Source organism: Prionailurus bengalensis, chromosome E3, assembly GCF_016509475.1.
Source record: "Prionailurus bengalensis isolate Pbe53 chromosome E3, Fcat_Pben_1.1_paternal_pri, whole genome shotgun sequence".
Taxonomy (NCBI): Eukaryota; Metazoa; Chordata; class Mammalia; order Carnivora; family Felidae; genus Prionailurus; species Prionailurus bengalensis.
The window spans coordinates 4474774-4488000 of record NC_057357.1 but is presented as its reverse complement, the minus strand read 5'-3'; the positions used below and the strand labels follow the sequence as shown (position 1 = coordinate 4488000).

Here is a 13227-nt window from a genome sequence, read left to right as displayed (position 1 = left end):
CAAGCACAGTGTCAGTGTTGCAAGCACCTTACGCTTCGAGTTCCCTGGGCAGGGGGGGGGCGGGGGGGCAGTGTGGGTTCTTTTGTTCGCGAGGCTCCCTGGTGACTCTCTCCTGCCCTAGGCGGACAGCCTCACTTCCTGAAAGCCTTTTCCAGAGCTGCTGGAGCCAGAGGTGGGTCAGGACTGGGGACGCCGACTTCAGCTGAATGAGTGCTGATGTTTGTCACAGTGGAGGTGGGACCCAGGCCCCTGTTTCCAGAGCCTTGGGAGAGTAGACTTTTCTTGGTTAGCCTGTCTGGTTTTGTCTTTGGCGAGGGCAGCAGCATAGAAGTGGGGTGCAGTAGTTAGGTGATGGGTCTAGATTTTCCAGTGTCCCCCACTTGCTGCAAAGCCTTGGTGTTTATGAAGCAGAGACTCTTCTTTTTCTCGTGCCTTCCTGCTCCCTACAGTGCTTGCGGGAGACCCTGGCAAATATCTCTTTAGAATTCTCAGACCCTTCGAGCTCTAGGGGCTTTGGATGGAGGATTTTTAGACACACCGAAGTGTCCCAGAGCTGTTTTCTAATTTCCCCAGCAAGATTGCATCTGTGGCCTGGACAGGGCCTGAATACCAGGCTGGATGCGGTGGGTGGAATGCATACATTCCAGTCATGCCTCCCCTGGTTCTGGAAGAGCCCTTTTGTGTCCACTGTGGTCGTGTGGACGTTGTAGGGCCAGGCAAGGGCCAGTGAGGGACAGCATTTTGGGGGGGGGGTGTCTGTGTTTTGAATGTCTGATCACTTACCACTCTGTTAACGTGCCTGCGACTTTGCCTGTTTTCCTCCATCCACGTGCTTGCGATGAATTTCCCGTATTAGACGCTGCGGTGGCGGAGAGGCTGGGCTTGGGAGATCAGGCTTGCTGCCCTCCGTGGGCTGCCTCCCACGAGACCTGGCCAGCCCTGTGGCGATTCTGCCAGGCAAGCAAGCGCTCTCATCCCCACGCCCGCTGCCCCTCTTTCTTGGCTGCCTACCGTGCAGGACGCATGTGCCCAGCACGTCCCAGAAGCCAGAACCCTGCAGCCGAGTGTGTCTTACCTTTTGGTGACCTCATCGTGCTTCCTGGAAACGGCTTTCCTTGAAGGGTGCTTCGGGCCATTCTGAGCTGCTTAGTTCCTTGCAGTCCCTGCTGGTTGCAGTCATATTCTGCCTCAGGTGCTTGGCGGGGTGGGGTTGGGGGGAGACTTGGCCGAAGGTAGCATGCCCTCTGGCTCTGTTGCGGCCCCGGGCCCCGGGTGGCCGAGCCTCGCTCCCTCTTGTCGCTCACGATGGTTGATGCTAACCCGCCTTACGTTTTTCTCTCAGGACACGGCCTTTACCCTGCCATCGGCCAGAGCCGTCCGTCCTTGTCCATGAAGGCTGGCCCACCATGTTTTATGGGACCCACTTCATCATGTCTCCACCCACCAAGAGCAAGCTAAAGCGGCAGAGCCAGCTGCTGTCCAGCGTGCTGTCCCGGACGCTGAGCTACAAGTACCGCGACCTGGACACCACCTTTTCCAGCCTGGGCGCCAGCGACGACCCCGCGGAGCTCTCCACCCAGCTCTCGGCCCCCGGGGTCCTGAAGGTGTTCGGGGACAGCGTCTGCTCGGGCACCCACTACAAGAGCGTCCTGGCCACGGGCACGTCCAGCGCCCAGGAGCTGGTGAAGGAGGCCCTGGAGCGCTATGCCCTGAGCCCCGAGTGCGCCAGCCAGTACGTGCTGTGCGACGTGGTGGGCCAGGCCGGCGACTCTGGGCAGCAGTGGCGGGCCGAAGGCTTTCGGGTGTTTGGGGACAACGAGAAGCCCCTCCTGATCCAGGAATTATGGAAACCCCGCGAGGGCTTGTCCCGGAGGTTTGAGCTGAGAAAGAGGTCAGACGTGGAAGAGCTGGCAGCCAAGGACGTGGACACCATGACGGCAGGTGAGAACGAGAGAAGGTTCAGGAAGAGCAGGGGCTGGTCAGGGGAGAATGAAAAAGGCAGAGGCTCGGGGATCCGTTTGGGGGAAAACTCGTCTGTCACGGCGTCTGAGGACTTTTTTTTTTTTTTTTTTAATGTTTATTTTATTTTTGAGAGAGAGACAGAGTGTGAGCAGGGGAGGGGCAGAGAGAGAGGGAGACACAGACTCTGAACCAGGCCCCAGGCTCTGAGCTGTCAGCACAGAGCCTGACGCGAGGCTCGAACTCACGAACTGTGAGATCATGACCTGAGCGGAAGTCGGACGCCCACCGACTGAGCCACCCAGGCGCCCCTTGAGGACTTCTTAATCAAAGTTGCTGTGGAGACTGCAGTTGGTCTATACTGCGGGACACGTGCGCGTGCTGTAGTGGCTCCTGATGGAGTCTTGCAGTGTCGTAGGGCAGGTCCCTCCTTTGTTCCAGCTCCCCAGTCATGTCCTTTGGTGCAGACAGCCGTGCACAGCCGCGCAGGTGGCCGAGGGGTTACGGGAAGTCCCACGGTGCCCGAGGTGTGGGGTGAGTCTTTGGAACAGTCCACTGAAGGGACAAGGAGGTGTGAAGGGTCTCCAGAGGTGACGGGGTGCCTGGGGCATTTGGAGGCCTGTGGGCCAGGGCTCTGTGTCTGTCTGTTTGGCTGGTTCGGCTGGTGGAGAGGAACTGATTATCTTAATAGGTAAACGCCATAAAAAATCATTTTCTTCCAAAGCCAAAAGACTGTTCGGTGTATCTCAGATCATAGTTGACTTTTTCTTAATTTCTTGTAGAAAATGGTGGCTTTATGCAGAAAAGGGGCTTGTGTTCTGTGGTCCTCAGCGGAAGGATGTTTAACGGCCTTAGGGGACTTGTCATTTGATTTCACAATATCCCAGGATCGAAAGAGGCCTTGAGCACTCCTGACCTGTTGTGTGTGCCCCCGAGGGGTTGCAAATGCTCCTTTTCTCTAGTTCTGCTTCTGGCGTGGGGCCCGCTTTGTACCTTCAGTGTGGAGATGAGCAGTGGAACTCCAGGGACCGGGGTCACTCAGGCCTGATGGGGACCTCCGTGTCCCACAGTCCAGGGGTGTGCCGCGGTTGGCATTCAGCAGCAGCGGTCCTCTGTTACCTCGGGCAGATCACTTCACCCGTGTGGCCTCAGTTTCCTGATCTGGATAATGGGGGCATGACTTCCCAGTCACGGGCGTTAGCGATGTACGCAAAGCACTTAGCATGGTGCTTGGCAGACGCCCAGGGAGTTAGAGTTGTGTATTATTGTTGACGTTTCCTGTACGTGGTAAGCAGTTTATCCTGTGTGCTTATAGGCAGAAGTTGGGGGTCCTACTGACAGGGGGGACATCTGATCGCTGATGCCATTTGGAGTTGCTGGCACGGGGCGGCAGTAAAAAGCTCGCCAACTGGAGTTGACATTTTTGCAGTCAACTCTCCCTGGCCCAGCACCCTAACGTCCCTACCTTGTGGGCCCAGGGTCTGGCGTTCCATCCGGCCCTGCCTTGCCTCGATCCAGCGCACTCTGGCCCCGTCATTCAGAAGATGCCCCAGGAGGCCGGGCAGACCTGCTGAGAGGCCGCTGGTGTTCAGCTCGTGGTCATTGTCCTGCTCGGTGTTTGTTCTGCGGGGCGGAGGGCAAAAGCACGTGGGTCTCTGGGCCCCGGGTGTCGGCTAGGACGTTGGAAAGCTTGCTCTGTATTGCACAGGTGAGGGGACCAGGGGCCAGAGGCCATCTGTAGGAAGGGGGTCTTTATCTCCTGTTCGCCAACCCCTTACGGACGGTGTTCCTTTTACATCAGTCGAGGCAAGAGAAGGCCGCATTGCCCACGGCCTATTCAACTTGGCATTGGTTTTGCAAAACCTTTCAAATAAAGAGTCCATTGAATGGGACCGGTCTCACGGACACACTTGGCCGGGCCGGAGGCGGGTTGTGTTACCTGCCTGAAGCAGGCCTCCTGGACCCCAGGGAATCACCCTTTGCTGCTGGCTTTCCCTTGGGGCGTGGTCCGGGACTGCGGGGCCTCCTGACCGTGCTGTCCCCCTGCCAGCGACGGTAGAGATGGTGCGGTGAGGCCTGCGGAGGCTGAGCTGTCCGAGCGGACCCCGAGGACCTGAAGGGGGTGTTTGGTGTTGACCTGGTGTTCCTGTGTCAAGTCTGATAACGAGAAAGAATCTCCAGCTTGTTGGTCTGCCCTGCTTGGGAGATGCCCCCAGCACCTGGCCGTCCTCTGGGTGCCCGGCTGGCCTGTGTGCCGCGCCGAGGCTGTGTGGTGGCATTTGCAGTGGTGAAATCAACGCCCACAGAGGTGGAGCGTTTTAGGGCCTGGGACGGTGGTGATTCCACCGCAGAGCAGCGCTCCAGGGCTTCTCTGTGCGTCTTTTCCCCCAAAGAGCAGGGGAGGTTGACCCTACAATTCTAGTGAGGCATCTGGAAAGAGTGGTGGTAAAGGCAAGGGACTGCCTGTGTGTGTGCACACGTGTGCAGGTGTGTGTGCATGTGCGTGCGCGGGAGTTAACGCTGGCCTTCTCTGGCTTCAGGTGACCGAGCACTGTCGCAGTGAAGGACTCCTCCGGTCGCTAGTGAGCCGGGGCTCCCTAGTCTTGGTTCAGAGTAAGCCGGAGCCGACGCCCCCTCAGGGCTGCTCTTTGGAGCTGAGGAGCAGCTGGGAGCGGGTGCCGGGTGCTGGGGACCCCCCACGGGCCCCTCTCCTGCAGGCTGGGGTCCGCTCACAATCCCGGGGCGAAGGAGGGTGTGCCAGAGGTTTCCCCGTGGCGCTGGGACGAGGATCCACGAGCTCTCCTTCCCCGTTCGGACCCTTGTCACGCACCCGTAGTCACGCACTCGGACACTTTGGGTTTTGTTTTCCATAAATATTGTCTTTTTGCAGCTGCCGGCTCCCCTGATTTCCAGAGTCTCAAAATACTGTGTGTCTGCTCTGGGAGGGGGCGGCTGGTGTGTGGGGGGGCGCCGCGAGGCCCCTCCTGTGTGCGTTTTCCCGGAAGGCTGGTGTCCAGGGCCGGGAGCACTGACAGGCCTCTGCGTCTCGTCACCGACAGAGACAACAATCACTTCTGTGCACTTCGGGGTGGGGTGACAACCGGGCCACGTGGTCTTCGTCAGTGGCGTGGGGAGGGCGAGAGAGAAGGTGCGTTTGCGTCCTCAGGACGGAAGTGTGTGTTCAGCTTCGATTTCTCAACCTTGGCCTCAGGGACAAGTTAGGTCAGTAGTTTGCTGTGCGGGCCAACCTGTGCGCATTGGCGGGGATTCGGCGACGTTCCAGGCCTCTGCCCGCTAGATGCTAGCAGCACCCCTGCCGACTGTGACAACCTAACGTGTCTCTGGGCATTTCCAGGTAGCCCGGGGGGCAAACTTGCCAGGACACGGAGCCGCTGAACCGGACGGAGCGGCTGCACCGAGCGCCTCACCGTTGGGGCCAGCGGCCACGTGCCTTTGTGACCCTCAGGCCGCACTCTCCCTCCCGGGGCTTCCTGAGGACTCGGCGCCCTGAAAGCCCAGTGTCTTGAGGGTGACATATGGAGCTTCTTTTTCTGCCTGTGGATGCCTTTTCTGTGTGGCCTGCGTGGCCCTCAGAGGCTTGGCATTGTTCTGTCCCCTGCAGGCGGTGTCTCCTTCTCTTCTTTGGGTGTCTTCTTAGAAGAAGGCCAGCTTAGAGCATTTCTGAAGCCACTGTGACTCGAGGTGTGCAGGCCATGCATTCCAGGCATCTCTGCCTCTGTCACTGGGCTTGTGACTAACCGTCTACACGGTATGGGGGCATACAGTAGGTGCTCATTAAAAGCCCATTGAAGTACTGATGCATGGAAGGAGAGCCAGCTCCCAAGTTTCACTTTCCACATGCATCCAAGACTCCAGAGTTTGGCTCCATTTTCTTTTCTTTTTAAAATTTTTTTAGTGTGTATTTTTGAGAGCGAGTGAGCGAGCCAGTGCGAGCAGGGGAGGGGCAGAGAGAGGGAGATGCAGAATCCGAAGCGGGCCCCAGGCTCTGAGCTGTCAGCACAGAGCCTGACATGGGGCTCGAACCCGTGAACCGTGAGATCGTGACTTGAGCCGAAGTCGGACGCCCAACCGACTGAGCCACTCCGGGCGCCCCGTCCGTTTTCTATGCTAGGGGTTGGAGACGGGGCGGCGAGAGGGTGGTGTTCCAACCGCGTGGCAGTCCACTAGTGCCAGCTGTGGCTTCGAGCGACTGGGAGTGTGTCCCTCGGGTACCTGAGCGTGCAGCCCGCCACACTCCTTTCTCCTTTAGGCCCAGCTGGAGAGGCCGGGGGTGGTGGAGAGGTCGTCTCTGAGCACCTGACTCTGAGTATGTGGTTCCTCCCACCTTCTCCTCCATGGATGGGCAGGCAGGGCCTTGGCCCCGGTGACAGACAGGGATGTTGAGGTTTCAGGGGGGCCCTCTGCTGTCTCCACCCACCGATTGTGCACTGTGAATTCTGTCCTCACATGTCCCCCGGCCTCTCTGTGCTTTTGACGTTTTTTCTTTCGCCGTGGATCTGATCTTTAATAACTTCTCTCAGGATGAAGGAGGCGATCTGGATTTTCTTCTCCTTTTATTTTAGGAGGAATCGCCTTGTGGGTCTTGAGTGAGACTCTTTGAGCGTATTTGCGGTGATGGACTCATTGTGGGCAGCATTTATCTTACGTGGTTTGGTAGAAAGCAAGACAACCCCTAACTTTCCTCATCAATCTAAAAGTAGAAAAGTAATTGAGCTTAAAAGACATTTTTGAGGATTTTTAATTCAGAGAGAACATAAAATTGAATGGTTAGTTGCTCACAGCCCATCTTATCCTTTAATTCACTGCATAGATTTTTTTTTTTAAGTTAAGTCTTCAGCATCACAGAGAAGCGCAGTGGCAGCAGCAGAGGCAGCTTCGTGGCCCTGTTCTGGGAAGCTGGGTGGCGCCCGCCCGGGGCCTGGCTAGCGGCACCACCCCCTTCCCCGGGACTTGCCACCTCGTCCTATGAGGAGCCTCCCAAGTCAGGTGCTCCGTGCTTCCCACAGCAAACACAGGGGGTGGGCAGAGCGGGCACAAAACATTCGGAAGATGTGACAGGTAAGAGGAACCGGCTGGGGAGGGCCGGTGTGGACGGGGCAGGGAAGGGATTTAGCCAATGAGGGAAGTGCGTGCCTGTGGGGGGTGCAGGCCCTCCTGGGGGGTTGGGCCGGAAGGGATTAGGTGTCAGGTTGACGGGATGAGAGAGAATACCAGACACCTGTCAGCCCCTTGGAGCCACAGGCCTGCACCTTTCTTCACATTTGGCCCCCAGTCGGGATGCTCCCAAGGTGAGAGCGGATGTTTATTGGTTGGCACGAATAACTAGCGATTCCGTGAACTGAACAGCACTGAACTCAGATTTCCTAAAACCTCTTCATAGTTTTGGTGAAACTGATTTTAAAAGTCTAGAAGTAGATTTAAAACCACTCATTTAGGGGGCGCCTGGGTGGCACAGTCGGTTAAGCGTCCGACTTCAGCCAGGTCACGATCTCGCGGTCTGTGAGTTCGAGCCCCGCGTCGGGCTCTGGGCTGATGGCTCAGAGCCTGAAGCCTGTTTCCGATTCTGTGTCTCCCTCTCTCTCTGCCCCTCCCCCGTTCATGCTCTGTCTCTCTCTGTCCCAAAAATAAATAAACGTTGAAAAAAAAATTTAAAAAGAAAAAAATAAAATAAAACCACTCATTTAGCCAGCATTTGCTGTCTAACTAGTACAACAAATCCACCTGGTTCCCGAGGCCCTTCTGTGTTGTACCAAACCGCAGTAAAATGAATCAGCCTCTTGAAAGTGGTCTTGAAGGAGGCAGACATAAAAGCAAAATTTTGCATTTGGTTACACGGCAAGAGAGACCTCACTTGGGTTAACCGTGTGAAGCATTTCCAAGAAGTATTAACATATTAACCACTATGTTTTATTACCACTTAAACCGTGTTCGTATCTGTTGGTTCCCAAAAGTGACTTATAATTTTGGGGAAAGATTTTGGGGGATATATTTAAATCACATAGAATAGTTTATCTCATGGATTTATTTATTTGTTCATTTGTTTAGGGAGAGAGTAAGCTCAATTGCAGGAGGGAGAGGGAGAGAGAGACTCTTAAGCAGCCTCCACACCCAGCATGGAGCCCGACAGGGTGGAGGGGGGGCCTGAACTCACGAACCGTGAGATCGTGACCTGAGCCGAAATCAAGTGTTAGACGCTTAACCCACTGGGCCACCCAGGCGCCCCCTCTCAGGGTTTTAGATGATATACTCACGTAAACAGAGAATGCTAGCCAACTATCTTTTCTTCCTTCTGAAGGTTGACGTGGCAGAAATGTTCGCTGAGGTCTGGGACACACATTCAGATGTGTCCAGAGTGACAGCAGTAAATGAGGCCCAAGTCCCCCTTCTTTGCTGTGCTGTCCTTGCAGAGACTGAGTCCATCTTTGTGAAAGAATACCGGTTCTCGAATGCCCAAGATAGGTCTGAACAGGATGAGCAGGGGTAGGGGGTATTGATCTCCTAAGCTCTGAGATAGGTGATAAAGTCGTGGTAACTGAAGGCATGTGGTCCGTGGACGGGAACATCCAAGCCGACGGAAGGAACAGAGTAGAGAAGGCAGAGGCAGACCTGTGTTGACTGACCCGGTGGGAATTTGGCACAGTGTAGATTGCGTCACAGATTGTGGGGAAAGGATTTTATAAATGGTGTTGGGATGACTGGCTTCAGCCAAAAGAAGAAAGATTTCATAGAGAAGGCTTAAAAGGCACAAACCATAAGGGGAAGAGGTAGATGGATTTGACTGTATCAGAGCTTAAACTTTCTCTTCAACTGAGGACCGTGTATAATAAGATTAAGGTCTACCTGTGGTGCTGTAAATTTCACTCAGACCTGGTTTTCCATCGCCTACGTAAACCACCTTATCCATTCCCCTAATCACGGGCACTCAGGTCGCATCCAGCTTCTTCCCACTACAAACACTGGCGCTCCCACCCTGTTGAGGGTCTGTGCAGAGTCCTCGGAGGGCATTTGTTTCCTACTAAGCGCTGACGGACAGCAGCTTCTCCAGAAAGGCTGCCATGACGATGCTGTGCTTTCTTGTGTGGTCCTTCCGCATCCTTAGGCACGGAGTATGAGCCCCCGGCCCTCAAAGATCTCCCTTGGAATCGCTCTTAAGTCAAAAGGTGCTGTAATGTTAATGTAGCAAGGGTCCTAGAGGCACACAGCTGTTAGAAAGTCCCTGTAGCCAACTGGTCTGAGTAACTGTGAACCGAGTCGCACGATGATTTCCCAGTGTGTACATTTGAAACCGGCCTCTACCTAATCGAAATTCAAGAACTGCGTCTTCTGGATATTGATTAGCCAGTGACTCGAAGGAGAAAGAATTTTATTTTTTGTGCTCATTCACTAATTTGTCAGCACATATTTGTTGGGCGCTACTCTGTTAGGTGCTGGATATATAGCAGTTGACAAAACAAAGACGTTGTGTTCTCATGGAGCTTAAGAGTCTAGTGGGAAGTAAAGACCAAGAAATAATCACACGAAAACCATACTTACACATTGTGATATGTGCTACGGAGGAAAAGCACATGAGCTAATTTCGCATGAAGGTTAGGGAAATTCTCACTGAGGAGGTAAAATGTAAGCCAGTCTTAAAGATGACGACACATTAATCAGGTGAACGGCAGCAGATACTTGGTGGGGCGGGAAGAGCTCTCTGGGCAGAGGGAACAGCTGTGTACAGACTCCAGGAGGAGAGAGAATGAAGCAAATTCAAGGCACTGAAAGGAGGCCCGTGTGGCTGGAGCGTGGGGGGAGCCGTGGGCCGTGGGGCTGGGGAGATGGGCAGGGGAAAGACAGACAAGCTTGGGTCGTTGGGTATTTTAGATTTAGACTGAGTATAATGGGAGGCCCCGAAGGGGTTAAAATACCACTCTGGCTCCCAGGCAGAAAATACTTGAGGGGCGCCTGGGTGGCTCAGTCAGTGGGGCAACTGACTTCGGCTCGGCTCACGATCTCACGGTTCGGGAGTTTGAGCCCCGCGTCGGGCTCTGTGCGGACAGCTCGGAGCCTGGAGCCTGCTTCGGATTCTGTGTCTCCCTCTCTCTCTGCCCCTACCCCGCTGGCACTCTGTCTGTCTCTCTCTCTAAACGAAATAAATACTAAAAAAATATTTAAAAAAAGAAAATACCTGAAAAGGTCAGTAATAGGAGATGATTAGATTATTGTAGGAACCTAGATGAGAGTTGGTGGTAGCCTCCAGTAGAGTTCGGAGGGAACACGTAGGGAGAAGTGTATGAATTGCAGGTATATTCTGGAGGCAGAATCACTAATATTTGTAAAGAACTAGATGTTGAGTGTGAGAAAGAGGGAGATGCTGAGAATGACTGCCAGGTTTCTGGTATGCCCAGTTGGGTGGATGGAGATGCCATGCCCTAAACGGTGACTACTGAGAGAGAAACAAATTATGGAGGGAGGACTAAGAGGTCTCTTTGGACTATGTTAAGTTTGAGACATTCAACGGAGGTGGTAGACAGGAAGTCAGATAATATGCATCTGCAGCTTAGAAGAGAGTCTGTTACAAAAACTTGAATTAAGCCGTAAATAGTTGATATTTAAAGCTGTGAAAACTGAGATCCTCTAGGCAGCGAATGTATATGTGATAAAGAGAAACGAGGGCTTGATAACGGAAACTGGAGTGACACCAACTCTAGAGGCTAAGTCATAGCCTTATAGGCTGAGGAGAGGCCAAGAGATGCACAAGGCGGGACAAAGAGTGTGGTGCCACGGAGGCCAAGAAGAGGCCACCGTAGACCAAAAGAATGTAGACCATTGGATTCAACGACATGGCAGTCACCAAAGACCTTGCTGAGAGCTGTGCTGCTGGAAAGTGGAGCATGCAAGCCGTATTGAAGTGGGCTGAAAACCAGGTACTTCTATTCTTGTAATACGTGGGATTACTTACCCTAGAAAATCTTTCTGTATAGAGTACCTGGAAGGGTTGGTTGAAACATAAAAAAAAAAATTCTCCTTTAAGATGCCAAGCCGAGTGCCTAAGAAAATAAGGTAGGTCAGCAGGGTTGAAAGAACCCCAAAGAGGTACTTTGAAACCTCAGAAACTTAACTGATTCTAAAGCTCTCATGGCTCTGGAGGCATTTGCCAGTCCTTGTAACCAAGAACCTTTATTTTAGCAGCTGCCCAGGAAAGAGGCAGAGCTTCGGGACCTACAGAGGTAGAGAAATGGAACTGACACTCCCAGATATGGTCGCAACTCTCAAAGGGTGACACGCTGAATGAAAAGATGGGGTAGGAAGAACCTGCTACCTGGTGAAAGGAGATGACAAGGTGTTATCTTTCTTCCTCCCTCCCTCCTTCCTTCCTTCCCTCCCTCCTTCCTTCCTCCCCTCCTTCCTTCTTCCTTCCTTCCCTCCCTCCCCCTTCCTTCCCTTCCTCCCTCCCCTCCCTCCTTCCTTCCTTCTTTCCCTTCCTTCCTTCCCTCTCTGTCTCCTTCTTCCCTTCCTTCCCTCCCTCCTTCCTCCCCTCCTTCCTTCCTTCCTTCCTTCCCTCCCTCCTTCATTCCTTATTTATTTATTTATTTATTTATTTATTTATTTATTTAATATTTTAGAGGCAGACAGAGAGCACACAATGGGGGAGAGGGGCAGAGGGAGAAAGAGAGAAAGAGAATCTTAAGCAGGATCCATTCCCCGTATGGAGCCCAACACGTGGCTCAAGCCCACGACCCTGGGATCATGACCTGAGCTGAAATCGAGTCGGACGTTCAACCGAATGGGCCATGCAGGCGCCCCTAGAGTTCTCTTTCTTGACCTGGGGTCCGGGTGGGGAAAACTCCCCTAGAATGGAAAAATACTTTTCCTCTCACATGTGTTCGGGGTTCAAAATCGCACTACTCTGGTAATCTGGCTAGTCCTTGGAAGAGGAATTAAATTACACTGTACAATTTGATAACGTACAAAGACATCTGATAGAAACAAAGCAAATCCTCTTTGGGAGGACATCCACACAGGCATCCCAAGCCTCACCAGAGATGAGCTCACAGTCCCAAAATTACAAGACACGTGAAATGATGTTGGTCTGAGTTGGTAGAAAACAAGCTAGAATCAGATTATCAGGAATATTAAGAGTAGGAACCGTTAGTTATAGAATATTAAGTAAGGTTAGTGTTCAATGAATAAAAGGTAGAAAGAAAACAGGAAAGAACAGAATGTCTTCCAAAGAGGCTGGAAAGATTTGGAAAAGAACAAGGTAATGCTTCTGGTGATTAAAGATGTCAAGTATTGAGGGGGACCTGGGTGGCTCAGTTGGTCAAGCACTGGCCTCTTGGTTCCGGGCTCAGGTCATGATCTCTCGATTCATGGGTTTGAGCACCACATGGGGCTCCGTGCCATCAGCCCAGAGCCTGCTTGGGATTCTGTCTCTCTCCCTCCGCCCCTCTCCCACTCGTGTGTGCGCACTCCCCCCCCCCCCCCCCCCCAATAAATAAACTTTAAAAAAGTATTGAAATGGATACTTCAGTGACGGCTTAAACAGCAGACTAACTGCAACTGAATCAGAGAACTGAGAGGTAGACCCGGCATCGCCCGGGAAGAAAGGGGAGGCGGGAGACATGGAGAGCCCAATGAGAGAGTCCATCACGTGGCCGCATGAAGCGCATCGGTGGTGGGGAGGGCATACTCCAAGGACACGCCTGAGAATCTTCCTGGGGTCATGAGACGAAAACCGCGCATCTTACGGTTCAGAAATCACCGTGTACGATAAGATAAGGGAAAAGTTTATCCCCCGACACCCGGTGGCGGTATCGCAGGACGTGGAGGGCAGGGAAGATTTGTATCGCCGCCAGAAAGACAGGTGAGCGGGTCGGCCGGACTGCAGACTTCTCAACAGAAGCCGTGGAAAGCAGAGGCGGCGCGGAGGACCTTCAAGGCTGGAAAGAACAGAACCGTCGACCCCGAGGTGCCGACACCGCCAAGCCCCCAGGCAGGCACCTGGCCAGGGAGGACGCAAAGGGACGCTTGGCAGCAGCAGACCCTGGCCGCGAGGCGTTTCCGAAGGACGTGCGTTAGGGCGGAGGCCCCCCGGAAGCTGCACCTGGAGAGGAAGTAGATCCGAGGTGCGAGGCACTGGAGATCCGGGCGGTAGGTGGTAGGTGTGCGTAAACGGTACTGACGAGGCGCACCCCTGCCCACCTGCGCTGCCCCCCCCCCGCGAAACTACAACTCCCGTGGGGCTCTGCGCGCGGCGCAGGCGCC

General features: G+C 53.9%; 2 protein-coding genes across 2 annotated transcripts in view; both read left to right on the top strand.

The window, feature by feature from the left end:
• The window catches only part of MMD2 (monocyte to macrophage differentiation associated 2), a 63579-nt gene extending 62134 nt beyond the window's left edge, over window positions 1–1445 (top strand). Inside the window, exon 8 of the mRNA XM_043559591.1 lies at window positions 1343–1445. Within this exon, the coding sequence (XP_043415526.1) occupies window positions 1343–1393 (51 nt within the window). The 3' untranslated portion in view covers window positions 1394–1445. The remainder of the gene's footprint in view (window positions 1–1342) is intronic.
• Window positions 1407–13227, top strand: part of RADIL (Rap associating with DIL domain) — a 60678-nt gene continuing 48857 nt past the window's right edge. Inside the window, exon 1 of the mRNA XM_043559583.1 lies at window positions 1407–1941. Within this exon, the coding sequence (XP_043415518.1) occupies window positions 1407–1941 (535 nt within the window). The remainder of the gene's footprint in view (window positions 1942–13227) is intronic.